Source organism: Antechinus flavipes, chromosome 5, assembly GCF_016432865.1.
Source record: "Antechinus flavipes isolate AdamAnt ecotype Samford, QLD, Australia chromosome 5, AdamAnt_v2, whole genome shotgun sequence".
In the NCBI taxonomy this organism is placed as follows: Eukaryota; Metazoa; Chordata; class Mammalia; order Dasyuromorphia; family Dasyuridae; genus Antechinus; species Antechinus flavipes.
The window spans coordinates 286,307,363-286,329,303 of record NC_067402.1 but is presented as its reverse complement, the minus strand read 5'-3'; the positions used below and the strand labels follow the sequence as shown (position 1 = coordinate 286,329,303).

The following is a 21,941-nucleotide window of genomic DNA, read 5'->3' as shown; positions in this document are numbered from 1 at the left end:
GGGCCGGGGCCGGGCCGGGAGAGCGGTTCTGACGCTGCCAACTCCCCGCCAGCGGCGCGGCCCCGGAGAGCAAAACCTCCGCTTCGGAGCCGTCCCATGTTTGTCTGAGCTTAACCAGAATCTGCCTCCGCCTCGCAGCAGAGAGCTGGGCACGGGGCGCGGCCCCCGCGGGCGCCCGCCTCGGCCCGAGTCCGCTCCTCTCCCGCCTCCCACCCTCCTCTCCCATCGGGAAAAAGGCCCCGCTGAGCCTGGGGTTGGTTCGAACCTCAGTTACCATCTCTGGAAAACAGGAACAAGAACCTTTTATCTCAGACGTTTGGGCAGCTGCGGGCGGGGGTCCTGAAGCCCGGGACAGGCGGGGGGGGGGGGTCTCTGTCACAGCCAACCTCCCCGGGCCGGTGTCCGGCGGGAGGGGCGGGGGCAGGGCAGGGGGGGGCTCCCGGGAGGTCCCGAGACAACAGAAAGAAGCATCTCCATCGTTCGGGGAGAACTTGTTTCCATAGGATGGAGTGAATCTGAGCCTCCATAGTGTGAACTCGAGCCCCCTGGGACGGGGAGGACTTGAGCCCCCACAGGATGGGGAGGACTTGAGCCCCCTGGGACGGGGAGGACTTGAGCCCCCACAGGATGGGGAGGACTTGAGCCCCCTGGGACAGGGAGGACTCCAGCCCCCTGGGACAGGGAGGACTCGCGCCCCCATGGGACGGGGAGGACTCACGCCCCCATGGGACGGGGAGGACTCGAGCCCCCTGGGACGGGGAGGACTCGAGCCCCCTGGGACGGGGAGGACTCGAGCCCCCTGGGACGGGGAGGACTTGAGCCCCCACAGGATGGGGAGAACTTGAGCCCCCTGGGACAGGGAGGACTCCAGCCCCCTGGGACAGGGAGGACTCGCGCCCCCATGGGATGGAGAGAACTTGAGCCCCCATGGGATGGAGAGAACTTGAGCCCCCATGGGACGGAGAGAACTCGAGCCCCCATGGGACGGGGAGGACTCGAGCCCCCTGGGACGGGGAGGACTCGAGCCCCCTGGGACGGGGAGGACTTGAGCCCCCTGGGAGGGGGAGGACTTGAGCCCCCACGGGACGGGGAGGACTTGAGCCCCCTGGGATGAGGAGGACTCGAGTCCCTGCGGGATGGAGTGAAGGGAGGGGAGAGAATTGCCGAGTGATGATGGCTGCGAGACGCGGAGGGTGGGCCGCAGCCCAAGGTGTCTGGGTGTGGAAGGCCCTTAGAGAAGGGGCCGGGGGGGTCTCGGGAGCAGCGAGCTCCCAGGGAGCACCAGGAGCCGGGGGCTCTGTCACTGACAGGAAGAGCCGAAAGGGGTGCATGCAGACAGGGCCCCCCAAGGGGACGGGGCCAGTCAGTCGTCGTTCTGCGTTTCTGGTCCCAGAAAAGGGCGCCCACCCCGGCCCTGCTTCTCGAGCCCCCAGGCCCACCAGCTGCTTCCCTGCCCCCTCTCCCACGTCCCCCCGACTCGGGAGCGCTTGGAGCAGGTGCAGAGCCCACACCGGAGGCCCCCGGCAGTCCCTGCCAGTGAAGCCCCAGAGGATGCTGGGCCAGGAGGGAAGGCAGTGGGGCCTCGGGACCAGAGCATCCCCCCGCCCGGTCCCGGGTCTGAAGGCCGTGGTCAGTCTGCAACATTCCAGAAACAGGGACCAGAACCGGAGCAATCCGGAATGGGGGGGGGCGCGGGGGGCTTCAGCCAGTGAGACCATTTTACATCTGGGGAAACTGAGGCCCAGAGAGTCTCTCCTGAGAACCCCCGGAGCCGGGGAGAACTCGAGAAGCAGAGGAGACTCGAGGCTGGGGGGGAACGGCCTTGCCAAGAGCGCCGGCGTCAGGAGTGGGATCCGAGGCCCCCCCACATCCTTCCAGGCAGGGAATGGGGGACGGGGGCACCCTCAGCCTTTCTCAGCCCCCACGGGGGGGCCTCAGGTCCTCGCGCTCGCTCGGGCTCCCCCAGGCCCCTCGGTTCCCTCACCGGCCCCTCTCTGCCCGCAGCGGCCGGCGATGGGGGCCGGAGGCCCTTCCGAGCGGGCGGGCGCGGCCCCGGACGGAGGCTGGGGCTGGGCGGTGCTGCTCGGCTGCTTCGTGGTGACGGGCTTCTCCTACGCGTTCCCCAAGGCGGTCAGCGTGTACTTCAAGGCGCTCATGCGGGACTTCGGCGTGGGCTACAGCGACACGGCCTGGATCTCCTCCATCATGCTGGCCATGCTCTACGGCACAGGTCTGCGGGCGCCCCTGCCTTCCGCCCTGTGCCCGGCCCCGGGACCCCCAGCCTCCCGTCCCGGCCCGGGGAGCCCTCGTTTCTCCTCCACGCCCCCGCGTCTCCTCGGCCCCCGCTAGAGCCCCCGAGCTCTGAGCACGGTTAGACTGTTACCCTCTGGCCCCCAAGTTCCTGCTGGGGACCCCCACCCCTCTGACCCTCAGCCCGCACCCCGGCCAGCCCAAGCCGGGCCTCCCCGACTCCTCTCCCGAGGGGGGACCTGCCCCCCACTCCCCAGGGGCCGTCCTCCCTGGAGCACACCCAGGCCCCCCCCCGGGCCAGGGGGTCCCGAATTCCAATTTTGCCTTAGACGTGAGGGGAGTGACCCCGCCAAGCCCCCCAACCTCACCTGCCCCCTCCCCCGCAGGGCCCGTGTCCAGCATCCTGGTCAACCAGTTTGGCTGCCGGCCGGTGATGCTGGCGGGGGGCCTGCTGGCCTCGGCCGGGATGGTCCTGGCCTCCTTCACCCGCAGCCTCGTGGAGCTCTACCTCACGGCCGGCGTGCTCACGGGTCAGTCCTGGCGCCCTCCCTTCCCGTGCCTGTGGGGGTCTCGGGCTGGGCGGGGGGTCTCCGAGCCCCTGGGAGTCAGGGAGGTCTCGGGCTGGGCGGGGGGTCTCTGAGCCCCTGGGAGTCGGGGGGGTCTCCGAGCCCCTGGGAGTCAGGGAGGTCTCGGGCTGGGCGGGGGGTCTCCGAGCCCCTGGGAGTCAGGGGGTCTCGGGCTGGATGAGGGATCTCTGAGCCCCTGGGAGTCGGGGAGGTCTCGGGCTGGATGAGGGGTCTCTGAGCCCCTGGGAGTCGGGGAGGTCTCGGGCTGGATGAGGGGTCTCTGAGCCCCTGGGAGTCAGGGGGTCTCGGGCTGGATGTGGGGTCTCTGAGCCCCTGGGAGTCGGGGGGGTCTCGGGCTGGGCGGGGGGTCTCCGAGCCCCTGGGAGTCGGGGAGGTCTCGGGCTGGATGGGGGGTCTCTGAGCCCCTGGGAGTTGGGGGGGGTCTCGGGCTGGATGGGGGGTCTCTGAGCCCCTGGGAGTTGGGGGGGGTCTCGGGCTGGATGGGGGGTCTCTGAGCCCCTGGGAGTCGGGGGGGTCTCGGGCTGGATGGGGGGTCTCTGAGCCCCTGGGATTTGGGGGGGGTCTCGGGCTGGATGGGGGGTCTCCGAGCCCCTGGGATTTGGGGGGGTCTCAGGCTGGATGAGGGGTCTCTGAGCCCCTGGGATTTGGGGGGGGGTCTCGGGCTGGGCGGGGGGTCTCCGAGCCCCTGGGAGTCAGGAGGTCTCGGGCTGGATGAGGGGTCTCTGAGCCCCTGGGAGTCAGGGCCCCGGGCCCTCTCCCTGCTGCCCTGATTCACCTCTAGAAGGGGCGTTTGAGCCTGCACGCCGTCGGGGCCTAATCAATGCCCGTGCCCGACTTTCAGTTCTAGCGCTCTCCCCTCCAGGCTGGTGGCGACCCCCCAGTGGCTCCCCAAAGCCCGAGGGCAGAGCGGGTGGGACCCCCCCCCCCCCGGCTCCCGGAGCCGCTCCCTCCCCCACTGACCACGGCCCTCCCCCTCTGACCCTCAGGCCTGGGCATGGCCCTCAACTTCCAGCCCTCGCTCATCATGCTGGGCCTCTACTTTGACCGGCGGCGGCCCCTGGCCAACGGGCTGGCGGCGGCGGGCAGCCCCGTCTTCCTGTCGGCCCTGTCTCCGCTGGGCCAGGTGCTGCTGGAGCGCTTCGGCTGGCGCGGGGGCTTCCTGCTCATGGGGGGGCTGCTGCTGAACTGCTGCACGTGCGGGGCCGTCATGAGGCCCCTGCCCGGGGGTCCCGGGGCTCGGGGCGGGGCCCAGGAGGAAGCCAGGGAGATGCTGCCCCTGGAGCCGGGCCGGAAGCCGCCGGGGAGCCCCGGGCGGCGGCGCGGGAAGCGGCTGCTGGACCTGTCCGTCTTCACCGACCGGGGCTTCGTGGTCTACGCCGTGGCCAAGTTCATCCTGGTGCTGGGGCTGTTTGTGCCCACCATCATGCTGGTCAACTACGCCAAGGACGCGGGCGTGCCCGACGCCGAGGCCGCCTTCCTCCTCTCGGTCATCGGCTTCGTGGACATCGTGGCGCGGCCGGCCTGCGGGGCCCTGGCCGGGCTGGCCCGGGTCCGGCCCCACGTCACCTACCTCTTCAGCCTGGCCATGCTGGCCAACGGGCTGACCGACGTGTGCAGCGCCCGCGCCCGCTCCTACGGCGCCCTGGTGGGCTTCTGCGTGGCCTTCGGCCTCTCCTACGGCATGGTGGGCGCCCTGCAGTTCGAGGTGCTCATGGCCACCGTCGGGGCGCCCCGATTCCCCAGCGCCATCGGCCTGGTGCTGCTGGTGGAGGCCGTGGCGGTGCTCATCGGGCCCCCCTCGGCGGGTACGTGTCCCCCTCCCGGGGCCGGTTCTCGGGTCTGAGCCCTCGCGCCCCCGGGAGCGCGGTGTCCGAGCCGGGCCAGCAGGCGGCCGGGCGCCCTCCCTGAGGTTGCCTGGGAACGGCCTCGGGCTCCGGCCCAGCTGCGGGGGAGGGCGGGGGGGGGGTCCGTGCGGGCCGTGACGCGGGTCCCACTCCCTGCAGGTCGCCTGGTGGACGCCCTCAAGAACTACGAGATCATCTTCTACCTGGCGGGCTCCGAGGTGCTCCTGTCCGCCCTCTTCCTGGCCACGGCCACCTACTGCTGCCTGAGGAGGCCCCGAGACCCCCGCCGGCCCCAGACCATCCCGGGGCCGGGGACGCGGGGGAGGCCGAGTCGGACGGGGAGCCCGGCTGCCCCGCCGCCGCCGCCGCCCAGGAGAACCACGTGGGCCCCGAGCGGGAGCAGGCCGAGGAGGAGGAGGAGGAGAGGAAGCCCGTGCTGGGGGGCTCCACGGAGACTGTGGGCAAGGGCGTGTTCTAGCCTCGGAGACGCGGGGACGGGAGGGGGCTCCTGGGGGAGGAGGGGGAGCCCCCCATGCCCCTTGTCACTGACGCAGGCGCAGCTGCTCTCTTGTGGGGACTCCCCCCGGGGTCCCGGCTCCTGGGACGCCCAGAGCTAACCAGAGCCCCCAGGTCCCAGCAGGACCGGGGGTTACATCAGCCTGGGCTGCCTCGGGGCCGCCCCCTCCAATGCTTGTCCCAGGGCGGGACGCAGCTCTCATCCTCGGCTCCCGGAACGGACGGGTAGGAGGGCCCAGTCATAAAAGCCTGGGGAGGGGGGAGGAGGCCATGGCCCACGTTAATGACAGAACCAGGGCCCAGAGGGGCCTGCTGCCCGGGGCTGCCCCACTCTTCTGCCCAAGAGACCGTAAGCGGCAGGACTCGGGCTCTCATTGCAAGGGCCTGGTCCGGAACAGAAGGTCTGTGTCTCGTGCTTTCTTGGGTCCAAAACCAGGGAAGATCCCAATTAAGCGAAGCCATTTGCTCAGTCTGAACACCCTCCATAGTGGGGGGGAAGGGAAGGGAGGAACCATCCTCTCTCCATCCTCAGGCCCATGGCAGAAATAGCCCCAAGACCAGAGTCCTCTCGAGGCGAGACACGGGTTCACCAGGCCAAGGGACCTCGGGCAAATCAGTCCCCACCCATGGGCCCCAGGCCTCAGCCCCGCGCTGAACAAGAATCCTCCGCAGGGCTCAAAAGCTGCTGCCCGAACCAGATAATGCGATTGGAAAATAGTCGATAAATTTGATAAAAACACAACAGAACACAGCTGCGCCCCCCCCCCTCCAGGCTGCCTGTGGCGGCCCACTTCTATTTGAGTTTGACACCCCTGGCCCACAAGGCGCTGCCCTCCAGTGACAAAGACCCACACTCACCAGCACAGTCCATCTGCTCTCGGATGCTCTTCTTGGGAAGTTTTTTTTCTATTAATCCTAGATTCTGCCCCCCCCTTTGTTCTTTGGGAGCCAAACAGAACACGTTTCTCCCTCTCTATGGGAGCCCTTCAGGTACCAAGATGACTCCCCCAGCCCCGTGTGGTGTTCACACCCGGGCACTACCCCCTGCGCGGGTAGAGTAGTATCACAGGGTCACCCAGCTTCAATGTCTCCCACTGACTCCAGTTGTAGGACTTTGGACAACTCACTTCCTTATTTCCTTCTCTGCAAAATGGGGGCATTTTCTACTTTTTCGAGGATCAAATTAAGCAGCGCTCTGTCATTATTGTCCTGGTCGAAATGTGGTGCCCGAAACCGAGCACAATTCCTTAGCTCAGATGTGACAGGTCAGAGATCAGGAACACTCAGGGCTCGAGCTCCGACCACCCCGTTCCACATGATGACCCCGCAGTTTCCTAAAAACTTTGGCTCATTTTCGTCCCATCCTGGGGCACAGTGAAATCGCCCTAGTTCCTGCAGTCAAAAGACCTGGCACCAAGAGCCACCTCTGAGGGGGGCCACTGTATGGGCTTGGGTAAAGGGTGGCCCTCACTGGATGAAATCATTCAAGTGCATTCCCCAAATGAGGAATGGTCAAAGGTTAGGAACAACGCCACAGACTATCAATATCCATGTGAAAATACACTAAAAGCCACTGATAGAAATATGCATGTTAAAACAAAGAAGGGAATGGTAAATGCTGGAGTCACTGTGGGGGAAAATTAAAATTAAAAAAAAATTTTTTTAATTTTAAAAATTTTCTTTTAAATTAAAAAAAAAGTAAAAAATAAATTAAAAAAAAAGTAAATGCACTTTTGGTGGAGCAATAGACTGGTCTAATTATTCTGAACAGAATATTACGGCCAAAACACTGTTAAGCAGTGGATACCCTTTGACTAAAGAGATCAAATAATGAGAGAAAGGATCTATATTTATAACATACTTAGAGCAGCGCTGGTTTTTTCAGTGGCAAAGATAAAACACAATCAATTAGGGAGAGCTAAACCAGTTAGTCTCTGTGTGAATCAAGAAATGATGAAGGGGACAGTTTTAAGAGAAACCTGGGAAGTGTACGAGCCGATGGAGAAAGGAGTAGGACCAGGAGAACAATGTGTATAAAAGGATCAAACACTGTAAAGAAAACAAGTATAAAAGGCTGAGAAATTCTGATCAATCAAGTGCCTGTGATGTGACCAATCACAATTCCAGATTTGTGATCAAACAGGCCAGATACCCACTTCCTAAAAGTAGGGATGGACTCAAGAGTGAAGATTAAGACACGGTGGGGAGAACATGGTCGATATTTTGTTTCATCATACGTGTTTAATAAAAAGTCTTGTTTTTCTTGCTTTCTCAATGGGGTTGGGGAAGATAGATTCTTATTTGAAAATAAGGATTTATACATATAATTGGGGAAAAAAGAAAATAAAAATTTACCTTTAAAAGAGACAATTAAATGATCTCTGAAATCTCCAGTTCTAGATTTGATCCTAAAATATCCCTGATTCACTGCATATGCCACATTCGGTGCCAACGTGACTGATTTTGGAATCTGAGCCTAAGAGTTTACATTTATAGCTATTAAATTATATTTGATTTAGACTTGGTTCATTTTTCTATTCTTAGATTTTTTTTTAAATCCTATCAGTCATCCAGAATATTAGCCACGTCAACCAGCCTTCTGTCATCCATCTGCAAGGGTGAAAACATCACTGTTATGAAAAAAACATAGTTTCTTGAGGCTATCTAGCGGAACCCCACCCCCCTGCCTTATATTCAATCATCAATTGTAACTTGGGTCCATTTATTCAATCCATTCTGAGTTCCCCTAACTTATATGACCCCCTGGCTGCCATCTTTCCATCTTCACCACCAGGACGGCTGCCTTCACCAGATACTCTGTCAACTTCAAATCCGAAGTTCTTTCTTTATACCCCACTTCTCTCATTTTATGCCTCATTTCTGGGGGGGTTTCTACCAGTTAGCGGGGGTTAACAGGGTTAACCACTGAGGCATTAGATAGGCAGAGCTAATCTGCTCCCAACAGGTTTGAACTAGAGGGTTTGATTTGGGGTCTGTGCTTCCTCCTAGTCCATCCTGGAAAACTGTCCAGGAGTCCTCACGGGCCTGAAGCCCCAAGTCTGGGTTCTAGTTCAAGTTCTGCGGTATTCAGCTCCAAACTTTAAGGGACAGGGAGGAGAGCCTGGGAGTCTCACAGCTCTGCTCACTCCCAGCTGAGGGGATGTGGCAAGTGCCAACCACCCCGGCCCGTTTCCTTCTCTAGTAATGGAGTTGGATCAGATGATCTAAACCCAATAAAAGCACAGATCTAGAGCTGGAATCTTGGGATCATCTGGTCTAATCCCTCATTTCAGGCCAAAAAAACTGAGGTCAGAGAGGTAATGTGCCAAAGGTCCCCAAAGAAGGAAATGGCCAAAAAAAAAAAAAAAAAAAAAAGGACTCAAGTCCTGGGCCTCTGAGATCAGGGGAAAGTTTGGGCTCTTCTAGAACCCTTCCCAAATCCAAGCCCCATGGGCCATCCTGGGAGCGCTGACTTTGGGTTACAAGTGAGGCAAGGGGGGAGACTTTCACGGTGAGATTTCCTTGGAAGAGGGAGGTCTGGTAATCAAAGTGTTAAGTGGAACAGCACCGTGCCGTGAGAAATAACAAATCTGAACGGGAAGTACAGAAAAACTTGTGTTAGGAACAGACGCCGAGTAGATCCAAGAAAATATTATCTACAGCTATAACAACGTACGTGGGGAAAAACCCAAATAGAAAATTACTGTTCAAAGTGGATTAATGTATCGGACTAGACGAGATACTCTAAAATCAAGTCCTTAGGAAAGACCTCCCTATTTGATCAAAATCGCTGGGCAAACTGGAGAGCAGTCTGGCAGAAACCAGGCGTGGGCCGAAATCTCCCCCCATACTCCCCAAGACCTTCTGAATGGAAAACGACCATAATCAGAAGAAGGGAAACCGATGGTACCTTTCATAGCTACAGGCAGGAGACGTATTTTTAATCAAACAAAAGATAGAGGCAATTACAAAAGACAAGGTAGATCACTTTGATTTGGAACTGGAAAACTGCTGTAAAAACAAAACTAACATATCTACAATCATCACTTTATAGCAAATTTTTCTGATAAGCACTTTGTACCCAAGATATATAACATCTGTGTGTGTGTGTGTGTGTGTGTGTGTATACACATATATATATATACACACACACAGAGAGATAGACAGAGAAAGACAGAGAGAGAGAGACAGACAGACAGAGAAAGAGAGACAGACAAGAGAGAGACACAGAGAGAGAAAGACAGACAGAGAAAGAGAGACAGACAGAGAGAGACAGACAGACAGACAGAGAAAGAGAGAGAGAGAGAGATGTATATATAAATAAAAACCAAAGCTTTAAATCAGAGGAAAGCTTCTGGAAAAACAAAACTGACGGACCTACATGTGCTACCAGGAGCCACCTGACAGTGGCTGCTGGAGATCCCACCCAGAATGGATCTCCTCTTGGGAGAGGATGATACAAGGAGACTGAGAGGCAGCTGCTGTTCTCTGAACTCTCTGGCCGAGAGACCGTTGCGTTGTCTGACCTCTCTCCTCTTCCCTCTGCCTCCAATTTATCTCCTTCCCTGTCTGCAACACCTGCGTCAGCCCAGGCTACCCTGCAACTCCTTCAGATGCTATGATCCACAGCTGTGGAGGCTCTCAGGGAACTGATCAGTCCCTTAACACCTACAAGCAGCACTTTATAGCAAATTGTTCTGATAAGTGCTTTGTACCCAAGATACATAGTAAGTGAGTGAGTGTGTGTGTGTGTGTGTGTGTGTGTGTGTGTGTGTGTGTGTGAAAATAAAACCCAAAGCTAATCAAAGGAAAGCTCCTGGAAAAACAAAACTAATGAATCTACAAAGCAGCACTTTAAAGCAAATTTTCTGATAAGCACTTGAACTCAAGACATGTAACATCCACGTGTTTCTATAAAACCCAAAGCTATCCCCCCCCAAAAGTAGGTAATCCGAGGATGTGAACAAAGTTCTCCAAAAAATTGCCAGTTCTCAATGACCACAAGAAAGAAGGTTCCAACTCACTAAGAACAATACAAAACAAAACTACCCCGAGTTTGACCTCACACCTAGAAAACTGGCAGAGATGGGAGAAGGTGGGAATAATCGAAGCTGAGGAATTATGGGAAGAGAAGCATACTACATTATTGGTGGTGCTGTGAATCAGTATAAGAATTAGGAATTATTAGGAATTAGGAAATTAGGAATTTTAGGAATTATTAGGAAATTAGGAAAATTCTTAGGAATTTTTAGGAAATTTAGGAAAATTAGGAAAAATAATGTAGAATTATGCAACTGAACTAAAATGTCCACCCCCATTGACTCTGAGATTTTAGTCCTATATTTATAAGGAGATCATTAATAAGAAAAAATGCCCACATTGGTCCTGAGACTCTCATGTTTATTAAGGAGATTATTAATTTAAAAAATGTCCACCTCATTTGATGCTAATACTCTTCCTATGTTTAAGAGATCATTAATTTAAAAAAATGTCCACTCCTTTTGGTCCTGAGACTCTTACTATGTTTATTAAGAAGGAGATCATTAATTTAAAAAAAAAGTCCACTCCCTTTGGTTCTGAGACTCTCTTCCTATGTTTATTAAGTAGGGGATCATTAATTTAAAAATTGTCCATCCCCTTTGATCCTGAGACTCCTTTCCTATGTTTATTAAGGAGGGGATCATTAATGAAGACTCTCTTTTTGTGACAGCTAAGAATTGGAAACCAAGTCGATGTCCCCCAGCAGGGCAATGGTTGAACCAAATCTTCCACGGGGCAAGATTCGGCTGCTAAGGACTGTGGGGGAGTGAATACTGAGAAGCCTGGGAAGATGGGAAGCACTGATGCAGGAAGAAATCAGCAAGGCCGAAAGAACAAACTACACAGAGAGACAACGATGTGAATGGAAAGAACCACCACAAAATCAGCCTTCAAGGGAAGGCTGCAAAACCGTAAATAAGAGCTAGGAAGGCCCCAGTGCATTGTGGGCGTCAGAGCGGGGAGCCATGGTAACGTAACAAGACACAACGCATGGAGAAAGCTTTTAAAACGTTAGACAGGTAACGGCCACGTGTGGTTGGGGGGGGGGGGGGGAGACGTGCCTGCCCTCTTGCTCAGAGGCGTGTCTGCCGCTGATGCGGTCGGGGGCGCCGGCTTTACCCAGCTGCTCCTTTCCCTGACGCGGAGGGATCGATGGGGAGATACACAAAGTGGGTGAACGGGATAGGAAAAACAAAAGGCATCAATAAAAACGTCTTTTCTTTTTTTTTAGAGACATGGCGGGCGCCTGGGGATGACAGGGAGCACTGCCATTGCGGGGAGCACTGCCATCGCGGGGAACACTGGTGTCACAGGGAGCACTGCCGTCGCGGGGAGCAGTCGGCAGGCGGGGCCAGCAGGAGGCTGGGGAGCGGAGTGGCCCCCAGCCCAGACCTGGGGGGCAGGGAGCAGGGAGGAGGCCGGGCAGGGCCCGCTCAGTTAAGGCGGAGTTCGGAGGCCCTGCGTTTCCAGAGGCCCTCACTGAGCCCGGCAGGGGCAGTCACTGAAAAGTCATAATGCAGCTTTCTCTTTATTAAGTACAGGATTCCCAACCCCCGGCCCCCTCCCCGGCCCCAGCCCAAGGCACCGGAGCCCCAGAGCACAAGCGGAGGGCCGGGGGGAGCCGAATAAATAAGGGACGCCCCTGAGTGTGAGGTCTGGTCACCCCCATCCCACAGCAGAACCTTGGGGGGCTGGCCCACGTTAGAGGAGACCCAGTTTCAAAGAGTAGTGGGGGAAAGCCAAGTGAAGCTGCCCCCCCCCAGCTGCTTTGGGGGCAAGTAGGGTGGGAAAGGCGGGCCTGGCCCCCGGCAGTGGAGGGGGTCTGGCCTCTACCTCCTCCCCCAGGCCTGCCAGGGAGGACCAGAAACTGGGAGGGGGGCCAGATTAGGGCAGGGGGGAGGGAGGAGGCCCCTCCCTGAGGGCAGCTCAGGAGATGCAAAGCGGGTTGGGGCTCGGCCCCTTGCCCGGCCTCATCCTTGGGACGGGTCTTTTTCTCTCCTTCCCTTCTCCCCCCAGCTGGGGAGGAGACACTAGATGGGTAATGACTGGGGGTCCCGGGGGGAGCCACAGCCGGGCCGGTGGAGGGGGACACTGCGGCTGGGTCCCCCCCCGGTCTGGGACGGAGGAGCAGAGATGAGACGGCAGCCCCCACACCAGCGGGTCTTTATCAGTCACCTCGGGCGGTCGGTCCAGGGGTCCCCTCCCGGCCCCCCCCGCAGCAGCCCCGCACCCCACCTGGGGCTCCGGGAGGTCACTCGGGCATGTCTATGAGCTTCTCGCCGTTCTCCTCCTGGGAGTCTCGGGGCCCCCGGGCCTCTCCCGGGGCGGCCGCCCCCTCGTCCTCCTCCTCCTCCGTGTACAGGTCCTTCTGGCCGTAGGCCAGGGTGGTCCGGGCCAGGTCCACCTCGATGGGGAAGACGTCGGCGTCCCGCAAGGCCGCGTAGCAGTCGTCGTAGTACTTGGACATGGTGGACACGAAACGCTGGAGCTGGAACACGATGTCCTGGACTGGGGGGGAGGGGGAGCGTCAGCTTCCTGGTCATCCCCTGTCGTGCCCTAGCTGCCCCCCGACGGCCCCCACTCGCCGGCCTACCCTTCCAGCCCTGCCGGCCCGACTCTGACGGGGAGCCCACCGCCCTACAGTGTTCCTGGACCGAGCCCTGACGGCCGGTGGCCTTGGGGTGGGGGGCACGGAAGGGCAGGAGCGCCAGGCCGTGGGTGTCCCCCCACCCCCCTCACCGTGTTTCTGGTCCAACAGCTCAATCTTCTCCAGCACGTCCTTCCTCATCTTGGCGAAGCGCGTGCGGGCCTCCTGGCGGCACCGCAGGATGAGGCGGTACTCGTAGTTGCCGGTGCTCACGCGGTACAGGGGCTCCCCCAGGGCCTGCGGGGGAGGGGACTCTCGGGTCAGAGGGCGCGGGGGGGCCCACGGGCAGGGAGGTGTGTGATCCGGCCCCACCCCCGCCTGACATGGAGGAGTGCGTGGCCAGGGGAGGGAAGAGCTCAGTCTGTGGGGCCCTGAGGGCCCGGACCCCTGGGGGGGGGGGGGGGCAGCAGCGGGGCCGGGGCGGGCACTCACGATGCAGCTGTATTCCTCGTCGTCCATCTCCTTCACCTTCAGGCAGTAAGACTGCAGGGGAGAAGGGAGGCCGGGGTGAGGGGCAGGCCGCACCCGCCCACGAGGGGCCCTCTCTCCCCAAAGCCTCGTGGGCAGCCGGGGCAAAGAGCTCCCGGGGGCCCGAGGTCGCCTCCCAGAGGGGCGGCCCCGCGCTGCCAGGTACTCACCAGGTACTCAAACTTCACGTCCAGGTATTTCTTAATGGTGAGGCGGGTGTCGGGGATGGCTTTGTTGAGATACGTGTTCAGGTCCGTCAGCATCTGCAGGGAGCGACCGTCAGAGCGGCTCAGGGTGGAGGACAGGGGGCTCCCAAAGCCGCCGGGCCCGGAGCGGTCAGAGGCTGGGCTGGGGGCCCGGGAGCTCCGGCGGGGACCGTCCTCTCCCTGCACGGATCGGCAGCACCTTCTCTCCTAAAGATGTCCCATAGCCTCCCCGGGAGCTCTCAGAAGCAGGGTTCCCACCCGGGACTTCCAGTGACTCGTCGAGAGCGCCGTCCTCCCAGACTCCGCGGGGGGAGGCAGGACAGCGAGCACTCAGGGAGCACCTCGGAGGCTCCGGCCTCGGGCTAGTCTCAGGCCCGGGAAGGGCCGGGGGCCGCCCTCCCCCAGAACAAGGAGGACCCAAGCCTGCCCTCTGACCTCTGCCCTAGTGCACCCGATGGGCACCTGTCGGGCCCCCCCCCCTCCCCGGGGCCAGGCCAAACCTACGGGCTTGATGGTTTTGAGGAGGCGGATCCCGAACTTCTCGATGCTGCGGTGGGCTTCGGCAAACTTCACGAAGGCCTCGCTGGCCGCCGGCTGAGGCTCACGGACGCCGATCACCGAAAAGACGTCTCCGAAGGCTGCGCGACAGGGAGGCCGTGGAAGAAGTGCCCCCCCGTGCCCCCAGATGGGGGGGTGACAGTGGGCCCCCGCCCCCCGGGCCAGGCTCCGCGCTGACCACCTGCGGGTCCCTCCCGGCGCCCCCCGGCCCGCTCGGCGGCCTCACCTCGGTGCGTCTGAGACAAGTCGAAGAAGGCCCGCAGCAGGCTCTTGGTGTGCTCCGTCATACCTGGGGAAGGGCGGGAAGCAGCCCCGCTCACACGCTGCGAGCTCCGCCCCCCAGGGGGTCACGGGGGTCACGGGCCGGGGAGGGAGCTCGGTCCCAGAGGCCAACCGGGCCTGGCGGGGCTGGCAGAGGGGGCGCTTCGGCTTCCCAAGCCCAGGGCTAAAGGCGGGCAGGGGGCAGCCCTGGCACTCCCCCCCGGGGCGGGCGTCCCCCGCTGCCTCCCGGGGCTGCTGCCAGATCTCCGCACAGAGGCTGGTTCTCTGCCAGCCTTTCCCCCGCACTCCCAGGAGGGCATTTTCCCTTGAGGAGGGGGTCTCTGGGGGAGTTTCCTTTGCACTCTTACTACAGGGACAGAAAGGGAAGCAAACTCAGAGAAACACTCGGGAGCAGACGTGGCCCCCGGGGCTGCCAAGGGGCAAGAGAGCGCATGGCTCCGGCTGCCACCTCCAGGGAGCCCGCCAGGGTTAGGCCCCAGGCTGTTTCCCGAGGAGCGCCCCCTTGTGGCGCTCTCTCCCCCAGGTCACCCCCGGCCCCACTCCCAGCACTCACCCTTGTACAGCTCGGCGGTCCGCTCCAGCTCTTCCAGCCTTTTCACCAGCCCATCTGAGGGAGAGAGCCGGGGGGGGGCGTCAGCCACGGCCGCCTCCAGGCCCGGGGAAAACGGGGCTTCCGGCCACGGCCCCAACTCCCGGCGCTGAGGCCGACTCTGCTTGGGACTCCAGGGCCCCGGCGCAGCCCCGGTCAGCAGGGGGCGCTATGGCCCGGGATGCTGCTCACTCACAGGCCTCCCTCCTCCCCAGCGGCTCCCGCACACCTGCCCCGCCCCTCCCCCGCCCCCACAGGCCGGTAAAGGCCGGCTCCGCCCGGCCAGGAGCTTTCTGCAGACTCCGCTTGGACATTTACCCTCTCACCAACTTCGGCCCGGTCAGACCAAGCGGTCCCTGAGCCCCCCAGCCCACGCCTGCCTCAGAGCACAGTCCCACAAGCCCCTCCCCCCGCGGCTCCCTCCAGGCCCAGACTGTCCCCGCGCTGACGACGCATCGTTCCCCCTTTCACAAAAGCTCGGTTCCGGCCAGGAAGGCTCAGCGCACTCCGGTACCTCTCCCTCCTCAGCCCCACCCCGAGTACCCCAAGCCCTCCCGAGGGCCCCCTCCTTCACAAGGCTTATCCTGACTCTCCTACATGTTTGCTCCTGCTCAACAACGCCCCCCTAAATCAACCCAGCGCCCATTCCCTTCACCTTTGTCCCCCAGTATACAGTAAGTGCTTAACACGCCCTTATTGGGTAACCCGCAGTATGGCAGAGAGAGAAGCTGGACCTGGGGGAGACAGCCTGGCCTGAAGTCCCTTCCTGATCCCTGTGCCTCAGTCTCCTCCTCAGTAAAATGGGAAGGTTGTGATTCTGCAGCCTCCTGCAGTGCCCGGCAGCTCTCTGCATGCAGGCGATGCTAAATGAGTGTCTGAAACCAGCAGAAGGTCTGGGCCGCGCCATCTAAGGTGGGCCGGGGGGAGCCCTGGCTGGGACCTCACTAAGGGCCAGAGGGAGCGGGCCCCCGGGCCTCGGGCTCCCCAGCAGAGCGGGCACGGGGAGGTGGGGCGGGTGCCAGTGCCCGGCCCCCAAGCTGGGTCACGGGACGTCGTGACGGTCTCATTTTAGAAACTCTATTTTGGGGGCAGGCAGAGGGAAAAGAGCTGGCAAGTTTAAAAAAAACTACAAAACCTGCCCACAACAACCAGTTCTAATTTTGTGGTAACTACGGCAACAAGAATTTATAGCCAGAAGAGGCAAAAATAGCGGCCTCGCGTTTAGACGGCGTTTGGAACGGGCCCCGCCACCAGCGACACTTTTCTATGTGGACGTGTATGGGAGAGAGGGGGAAAGACAGAGACAGAGTCGGGGGAGGGGGGGAGGGAGAGAGTAGCTGGGCACAGCCCCCAGGGCTCCCAGACCCCCCAGCCCAGCCTGGGCTCTCAGGGAAGGGCCAGGACGGCGGCCAGGAGGCACCAAGAGGCCCAGGTGCCCGCAGCCCAGAGCCCCCTGCAGCCGAGCCCGACAGCCCGGGGGGCAGGAAGGACGCAGGCCCCGGGGCTGGTGACTGGGCGAGCTGTCTCAGCAGCCCCATTTTCCCACAGGCCCCAGTGCCTGAGGAGCCCAGGAAGGCTCGGGGACCCTGGTCCCCCCGACCCCCCGAGCGGGCGCAGCTCACCGTTGCACAGGATGGCCCGGCTCAGGCCCAGCGCGTCCGCCGTCCCCGAGCTCATGTTCTCCACCAGCCGATGTTTCACCTTCTTCAAAACTGGAGACGGGAGAGGGGTTGGTGCTCAGTGCCCCCGGCGCCCCAGGCCCGCGGATGGGGACGGGGCTGGGGCTCTGCGGGGCGGCCCCGCCCTCACTCACAGGGGTGGTCTCGGCTGAGACCCCGGTGCCTTTTGTCTCCATCTGCCAATTCTCCCATTCCCATGTGCGGTGGGGCCCCCTCCCCCGCAGGTCTGCCCCGGGAAGTCAGGGGGCCGGGGGGATCAGGGCCCCTCTGGGGAGGGGCTGTGGGCCAAAGCCTGAAGCCCGGTGCCCGTGACCCTTGCCCCGGGGCGGGCTTGCTCACCAATGTCCAGGGACCTGCCCTGCTTGGGGTCAGCTTGGAGCTTGTTGTAGTGAATTGTCACCTCTCCCTGGAAGAAAGCGCAGGGCAGGGTCGGGGGCCGCGCCAGGCACTTCCAGGGTGAGGGTTAGGCCGGGGCCTCCCTCCGTGCTCCATGCCTCGGCACCACGTCTCCCCGGCAGCCCGGGAGCTCCCTGAGGACGGGCCCCGTTTTCTGCCTGCCTTTGTGTCCCGGCCCTTAGCACAGCGCCTGGTACGCAGTAGGAGCTTACTAATGCTCACCATTGCCCAGCCCTCCAGACACTTGTAAAGTGGTTGTGGAACAACTGCAGGAGGCTCGCCCCCCTCCCCCCGATCTTCCCGCGCCCGGGCCCAAGGTCCGCAGGGGCCGGTCACTGACTGACCGGAGGCCCAGGCTCCCTGCGGGCCCCCCCGGGCTCCCCCTCACCTTCACCACCTGGATCATCTTGGCCACCTCCACCTTGGTTTTGCCCTTGACCGATTTCCCATTGACCCCAGTGATCTCATCGCCGGCCGCCACGGTGCCATCGATGGCTGCGGGGGTGTTGTCGAACACCTGCGGGGGAGGGGCGGCCTGCTGAGGGGCCAAACCCCCTTTCAAGCGGCCCTGCCGCCCCTCCCCCGCCTCCTTTCAGCGACTCCCAGGGGGCCGTGAGAGAGGCCGGGAGGGGAGCAAAGGGAGGGGCTGGGGTGAGGGCGGCCCGCGCAAACCTGTCTGTCCAAGTACGTGGTCCCAAGGGGAGCCTCCCATGGGATATGGCAGTTTCCTGGCTCAGCCCCCACAAAACATTGGGGCGCTTGGGAATTTGGCAAGAAAAGTCCTGAGCAATACAAACTCATTCCTAATGACCCCCCCCAAGGCCCCGTACCTGGACGATGTAGAGGCAGGGGCAGTACAGGGCCCCGCCCCCGATGCTGATCCCGATCAGGTTCTGGGAATCCTTCTGCAGCGTCACGGTCCCGGGCACTGTGGGGATGCCACTAGACACGGGGAAGGAGAAGGCGATGAGGGCAGGGAGGAGCCCCCAAAGCCACGGCTCCCCGGGGCCCCAGGGCCCCCCCCCATCTGAGAGAGGGGAGAGGAGGGAGAAATGGGGCCGGGGAGGCCCTGCCCACAACACCCTCTCTTACCCCAAATCCTGGGCTCCAGGAAGTCTTCCCTGATTCATCCCCCACAGAGCCCTTCCCACCTCCCAGGCCATGGGACAGACCCGGGCATGGCAGAGATTAAGTCAGAGGCTTGGGGAGAGGAGGAGGCCCCAGGGCCCAGGAGGGCCCACGGGAGCCTGGCCTTCTCCCGGATGAGGCTTCCCGGGAAGCTCCCAGAGCTCTCTGGGCCCCGGACGGCTGACGGGGGGAGCCCGTCTCCTAGCTCAGGGCCCCTTCCCATTCCCTCCAGGGCCAAGCGGCCACAAGCCGTGCGACTCCCTAGCGGACCACAGCAGGGACCGGGCCGTGAGACCGGGGCACCGCGATGGAGCAGGCTCTGGCCTCAGGGAAGCCGGCTTCAAGTTTTCCCCCCACCGCCCCCGGGGGCCTGAACCCCAGGGTCCCTCCTGCAATGGGGTGATGACCTCGGCACTACCCACCTCAAAAGGTTGTTGTGAGCAAAAGACTTTGTAAATCTTAAAATCTTATAGTAACGAGAAATGGCGTTCCGGTGCATCTCTGAACTCTGTGGCCCTCCAAGCCCGGAGTAAGTGCTGAGTAAATGCTTGATGAGGGCCAGCCAACTATTAATCGATCAATCAATCATCAAGCATTTGTGGAGTGACTGGCCTGGGCCTGGCCCTGAGCCGGGCCCTGGGATACAGCAGCAGGGGTGAAGCCGGCCCCGACCTCACAAAGCCTGCATGCTCACAGGGGGGGCAACAGGGCCCCCATCACTGCCCCAGCAGCTGGGGAGCAGCCGAGATGGCCAGAGGCAGCAGGGACCAGGACACTCGCGGCTGCTGGGGGGAGGCTCCCCTGGGAGGCTCGCTCGGGGCAGCAGCCCCGGGTCGGGGAGCTGAGAGGCCGTCCCTGCCGGCCTTAGCCCACCGCCCGCTGCTCCCACAACCTGAAACCCCTGGGTCAGAGCCAAGCGCAAATGCCAGCCACGTCCCTCTCCCGCCTCGATAGACAAACACAAGGGCCCTCGGACCCACGCGCTCTGTGCCTGCTTGGGCCGAGGCTGCAAAGACTCCGACTTTCTCCCTCTGTTTGGGTTTCCTACTGTCTGCATTATGGCCGATATGGGAATGATCAAAGGTCTAAGCCGTGCACTGTTTGCCTTCTCAAGGGGAAGGGGGGGTGAGGGGAGAGAAGGGGACTCAAAATTTTAAAAAAGTGAGCGTTAGAAAACTTTTACACGTAAATGGGAAATGTTTAATGAAATAAAAATGCATTCAGAAAATAAGAGGGAGTGAGGACCCCGGAGATCTTCCCCGCCTGGTTACAGAGGAGGAAGGTGAGGGCCCCTGGGAGGGAGAGCTGGGAGTGGGCAGGGAGGTGCCGGGAGAAGGGGGCGGGCACAACCACCTCGGTGTTTTCTCCTTCCGGCTGGGGGAGGAGAGGCCGCTAAGGGGCGCCCCGGAGCGCTGGCTCTGGAGGCAGGGAGCCTCAGCCTCTCTCTCCGGCCTCAGCCAATCACTAGCCGTGTGACCCTAAACATGTCACATCTGTCAGATGAGCAGGGGAAGGGCATGACAAGCCAGTCCGTCTCTCTGCCAAGAGAGCCCCAGGGGGCTCACACAGAGATCCCACTGAGAGCCCTGCACTGCAGCGCCGTGGGGGAGCGGCCTTCGCGCTGCTCGGGGGGCTAGGGAAGATGGCCCCTGCCCCTTCAGGCCTTCCTCCTGAGAGCGACTCCAGCCCCACGGCTACCTGAGGGGCTGTGCTGGAGAGTCTCCCGGCCCTCACCTCGCAGGCAGCCCCAGGTCGGGCCACTTCTGGACAAGCCCTTGGGCCGCCTTCCCTGACGCCCCCCCCCCCCAGGGCGGCTGCGGCTGCCCTCTGGGGCACACAAACCCCGCCCGACTGAATGCCGCCCTGAGCGGGGAGCGAGCAGGCCCGGCCGGACTTCTGCTCTCCAGGCCCGCACTGGCCCACTCCCTTCCCCAGGGCAGGGACTCGAGGCCCTTCCCTCACTCCCCATCCTCCAGGAGGGCGCGCCTCGGGGTACTCACAGCTTATCCTCCTCGATGTCATAATCCATGTCAGCAAACATGATCCCAAAGTTTGGGACAGGCTGGCCCCGAAGGCCGATCGTCCAGTTCTGTGGGGGAAGGAGGACCGGAGGCTCCTGAGGCTCCGTCCCTTTCTCTCCCGGTGCGTGGCAGGCCCCAGCTCCTCAGCGCCTCTGCAGGGCCGGGGGGGCGCCCCGGTCCCCTCCCCTTCCCAGCAGCCCCTGCTCACATCTGCGAGCAGCCCCTTCCTTCCTGTACAACCTGACTTAAGACAATTTCAAGTAGAAAAGGACCTCAAAGGTCACTGGTTCAGACACAGCTTACCTATGAGTTCAGAAATGTTAAACGACCTGTCGAGCGCACGTAGATCGTGCGTGGGCATCCGAGTACAGAGGACCGGTAAGTAAGCCAAGCACTTATTAAGCCCCTACTCCATGCACTGAAGGCCTCCACAGGCCTGGATTTAAATCTTCACTCTGTTCTGCTCTCCATGGGACCTTACGAAGTGTGGAGCCCTTAGCCCCCCTCCTCCGCTCTATGAACACCCCGGGATTTCCTGGGGTCACGATCCCGTGGGAGACCGGGCTCCTGTCCCGGGTGAGACCCTCCCTTTTCCAGGCCGGGGTCAGGGAACAGTTTGCAATGCAGAAAGCATTTATTAAATTCCTGTAGTGTGCACGGCACTGTGCTTGGCTTTTGGAAACTACACACAGGGGAGGGGGAAGGGAATAAGCATTTATCTAGCACCTACCATATGCCAGGCACTGTGCTAAGCTGGCCTGATCCTCATAACAGCCTTGCAAGGGAGGTGCTACTGTTATCCCCACTGGACAGTGGAGGAAACTGAGGTAGAGGGTAAGACAGCCAGTGAGGTTGGAGTGGAACTTGACCAGGGATGCATCCGCTTCCCATCCCATTCTCCCAACCTCAGGATGGGGGGCAGAGGGCAGGAGGAGGAGGGTCCCAGAATCTGGGGGGGGAACTCTCCCCAGCTAAGGATGCGGAGGTGGGTGAGGGGCGTTCCGCCATGCCAGCCCCCTTCTCTAGCCCCGCCCAACCATCCCAGGGCCCCTCCCCTCTCAGCTCCAGCCCTCCATTCCTAGGCCCCGCCCCTGTAAGTTTCTCCCCAAGATTCTACAGTCCTCTCCTCAGTCCTCTCACTATCAAACCGTTGACCCCGCCCCATGTATGCCCCGCCCCCACAAGCCCCGCCCCATGACCACTCCCCCCCGGCCCAAGCCCCACCCGCTTTACGTTCTAACCCCACCTGCCAATACAGAGAGGCCCCGCCCCTTCGCTCTCAAATCCCGCCCCGCCGCCTGGCCCCGCCCCTCGTTCCCATCAGCGCGCGGGGGCGGAGCCCTTTTTCTTACCACGTCGGAGATGATGAACTCGGACCTCAGCCTCCTTTTGCCGGACAGGAAGCTCAGTCTCCCCGCCGCCCGCCCCCCGGGGCCTGTCCCCGGAAGCGGCGGCCGCCCCGGGGCCCGGGCCGGGTTCGGGCCGCGTCGGCACTTGGAGTCACCGGCCGCTCTACCTGCCTGAGGCCGCGACTGTCGCGTCACTTCCCGGGCGGGGCCGGAAGTCCCTTCCCCTTCATTCCAGCATTTCCTCCGCCTCCTGAACAGCTCATTTCCGGTTTCCTCTCGAGCTCCCTCTGCACCTGAGAGAGCGGAAGTGGGGGCGGGAGTTCCACGTCGCCATGGAGATTGCCTGATCGTGGGAGCAAATGATTGGGTCAAAGAGGCTTG

General features: G+C 61.4%; 2 protein-coding genes across 3 annotated transcripts; one reads left to right on the top strand and one right to left on the bottom strand.

Annotated features, from left to right (window-relative positions):
- Positions 1-1,961: 1,961 nt before the first annotated feature.
- On the top strand, positions 1,962-11,678 carry SLC16A8 (solute carrier family 16 member 8). The gene is made up of 6 exons (XM_051962510.1): positions 1,962-2,230; positions 2,637-2,780; positions 3,824-4,642; positions 4,841-5,063; positions 5,236-5,422; positions 11,469-11,678. The coding sequence occupies exons 1-6, from the start codon at positions 2,014-2,016 to the stop codon at positions 11,676-11,678; spliced, it is 1,800 nt and encodes a 599-aa protein (XP_051818470.1). The 5' UTR covers positions 1,962-2,013.
- A 71-nt stretch (positions 11,679-11,749) lies between these two features.
- On the bottom strand, positions 11,750-21,696 carry PICK1 (protein interacting with PRKCA 1). Of its 2 annotated transcripts, XM_051961939.1 has the most exons (14): positions 21,564-21,646; positions 20,942-21,033; positions 20,191-20,279; positions 17,893-18,004; positions 17,451-17,579; positions 17,006-17,072; positions 16,610-16,699; positions 14,952-15,005; positions 14,343-14,405; positions 14,063-14,196; positions 13,523-13,615; positions 13,317-13,367; positions 12,977-13,121; positions 11,750-12,745 (listed from the first exon to the last, which is right to left on the bottom strand). In XM_051961939.1, the coding sequence occupies exons 2-14, from the start codon at positions 20,942-20,944 to the stop codon at positions 12,489-12,491; spliced, it is 1,287 nt and encodes a 428-aa protein (XP_051817899.1). In that variant the 5' UTR covers positions 20,945-21,033; positions 21,564-21,646; the 3' UTR covers positions 11,750-12,488. The 2 variants fall into 2 exon arrangements, with proteins under 2 accessions (XP_051817899.1, XP_051817898.1); XM_051961938.1 differs by lacking the exon at positions 20,942-21,033 and having other exon boundaries at positions 21,564-21,696.
- Positions 21,697-21,941: the final 245 nt, after the last annotated feature.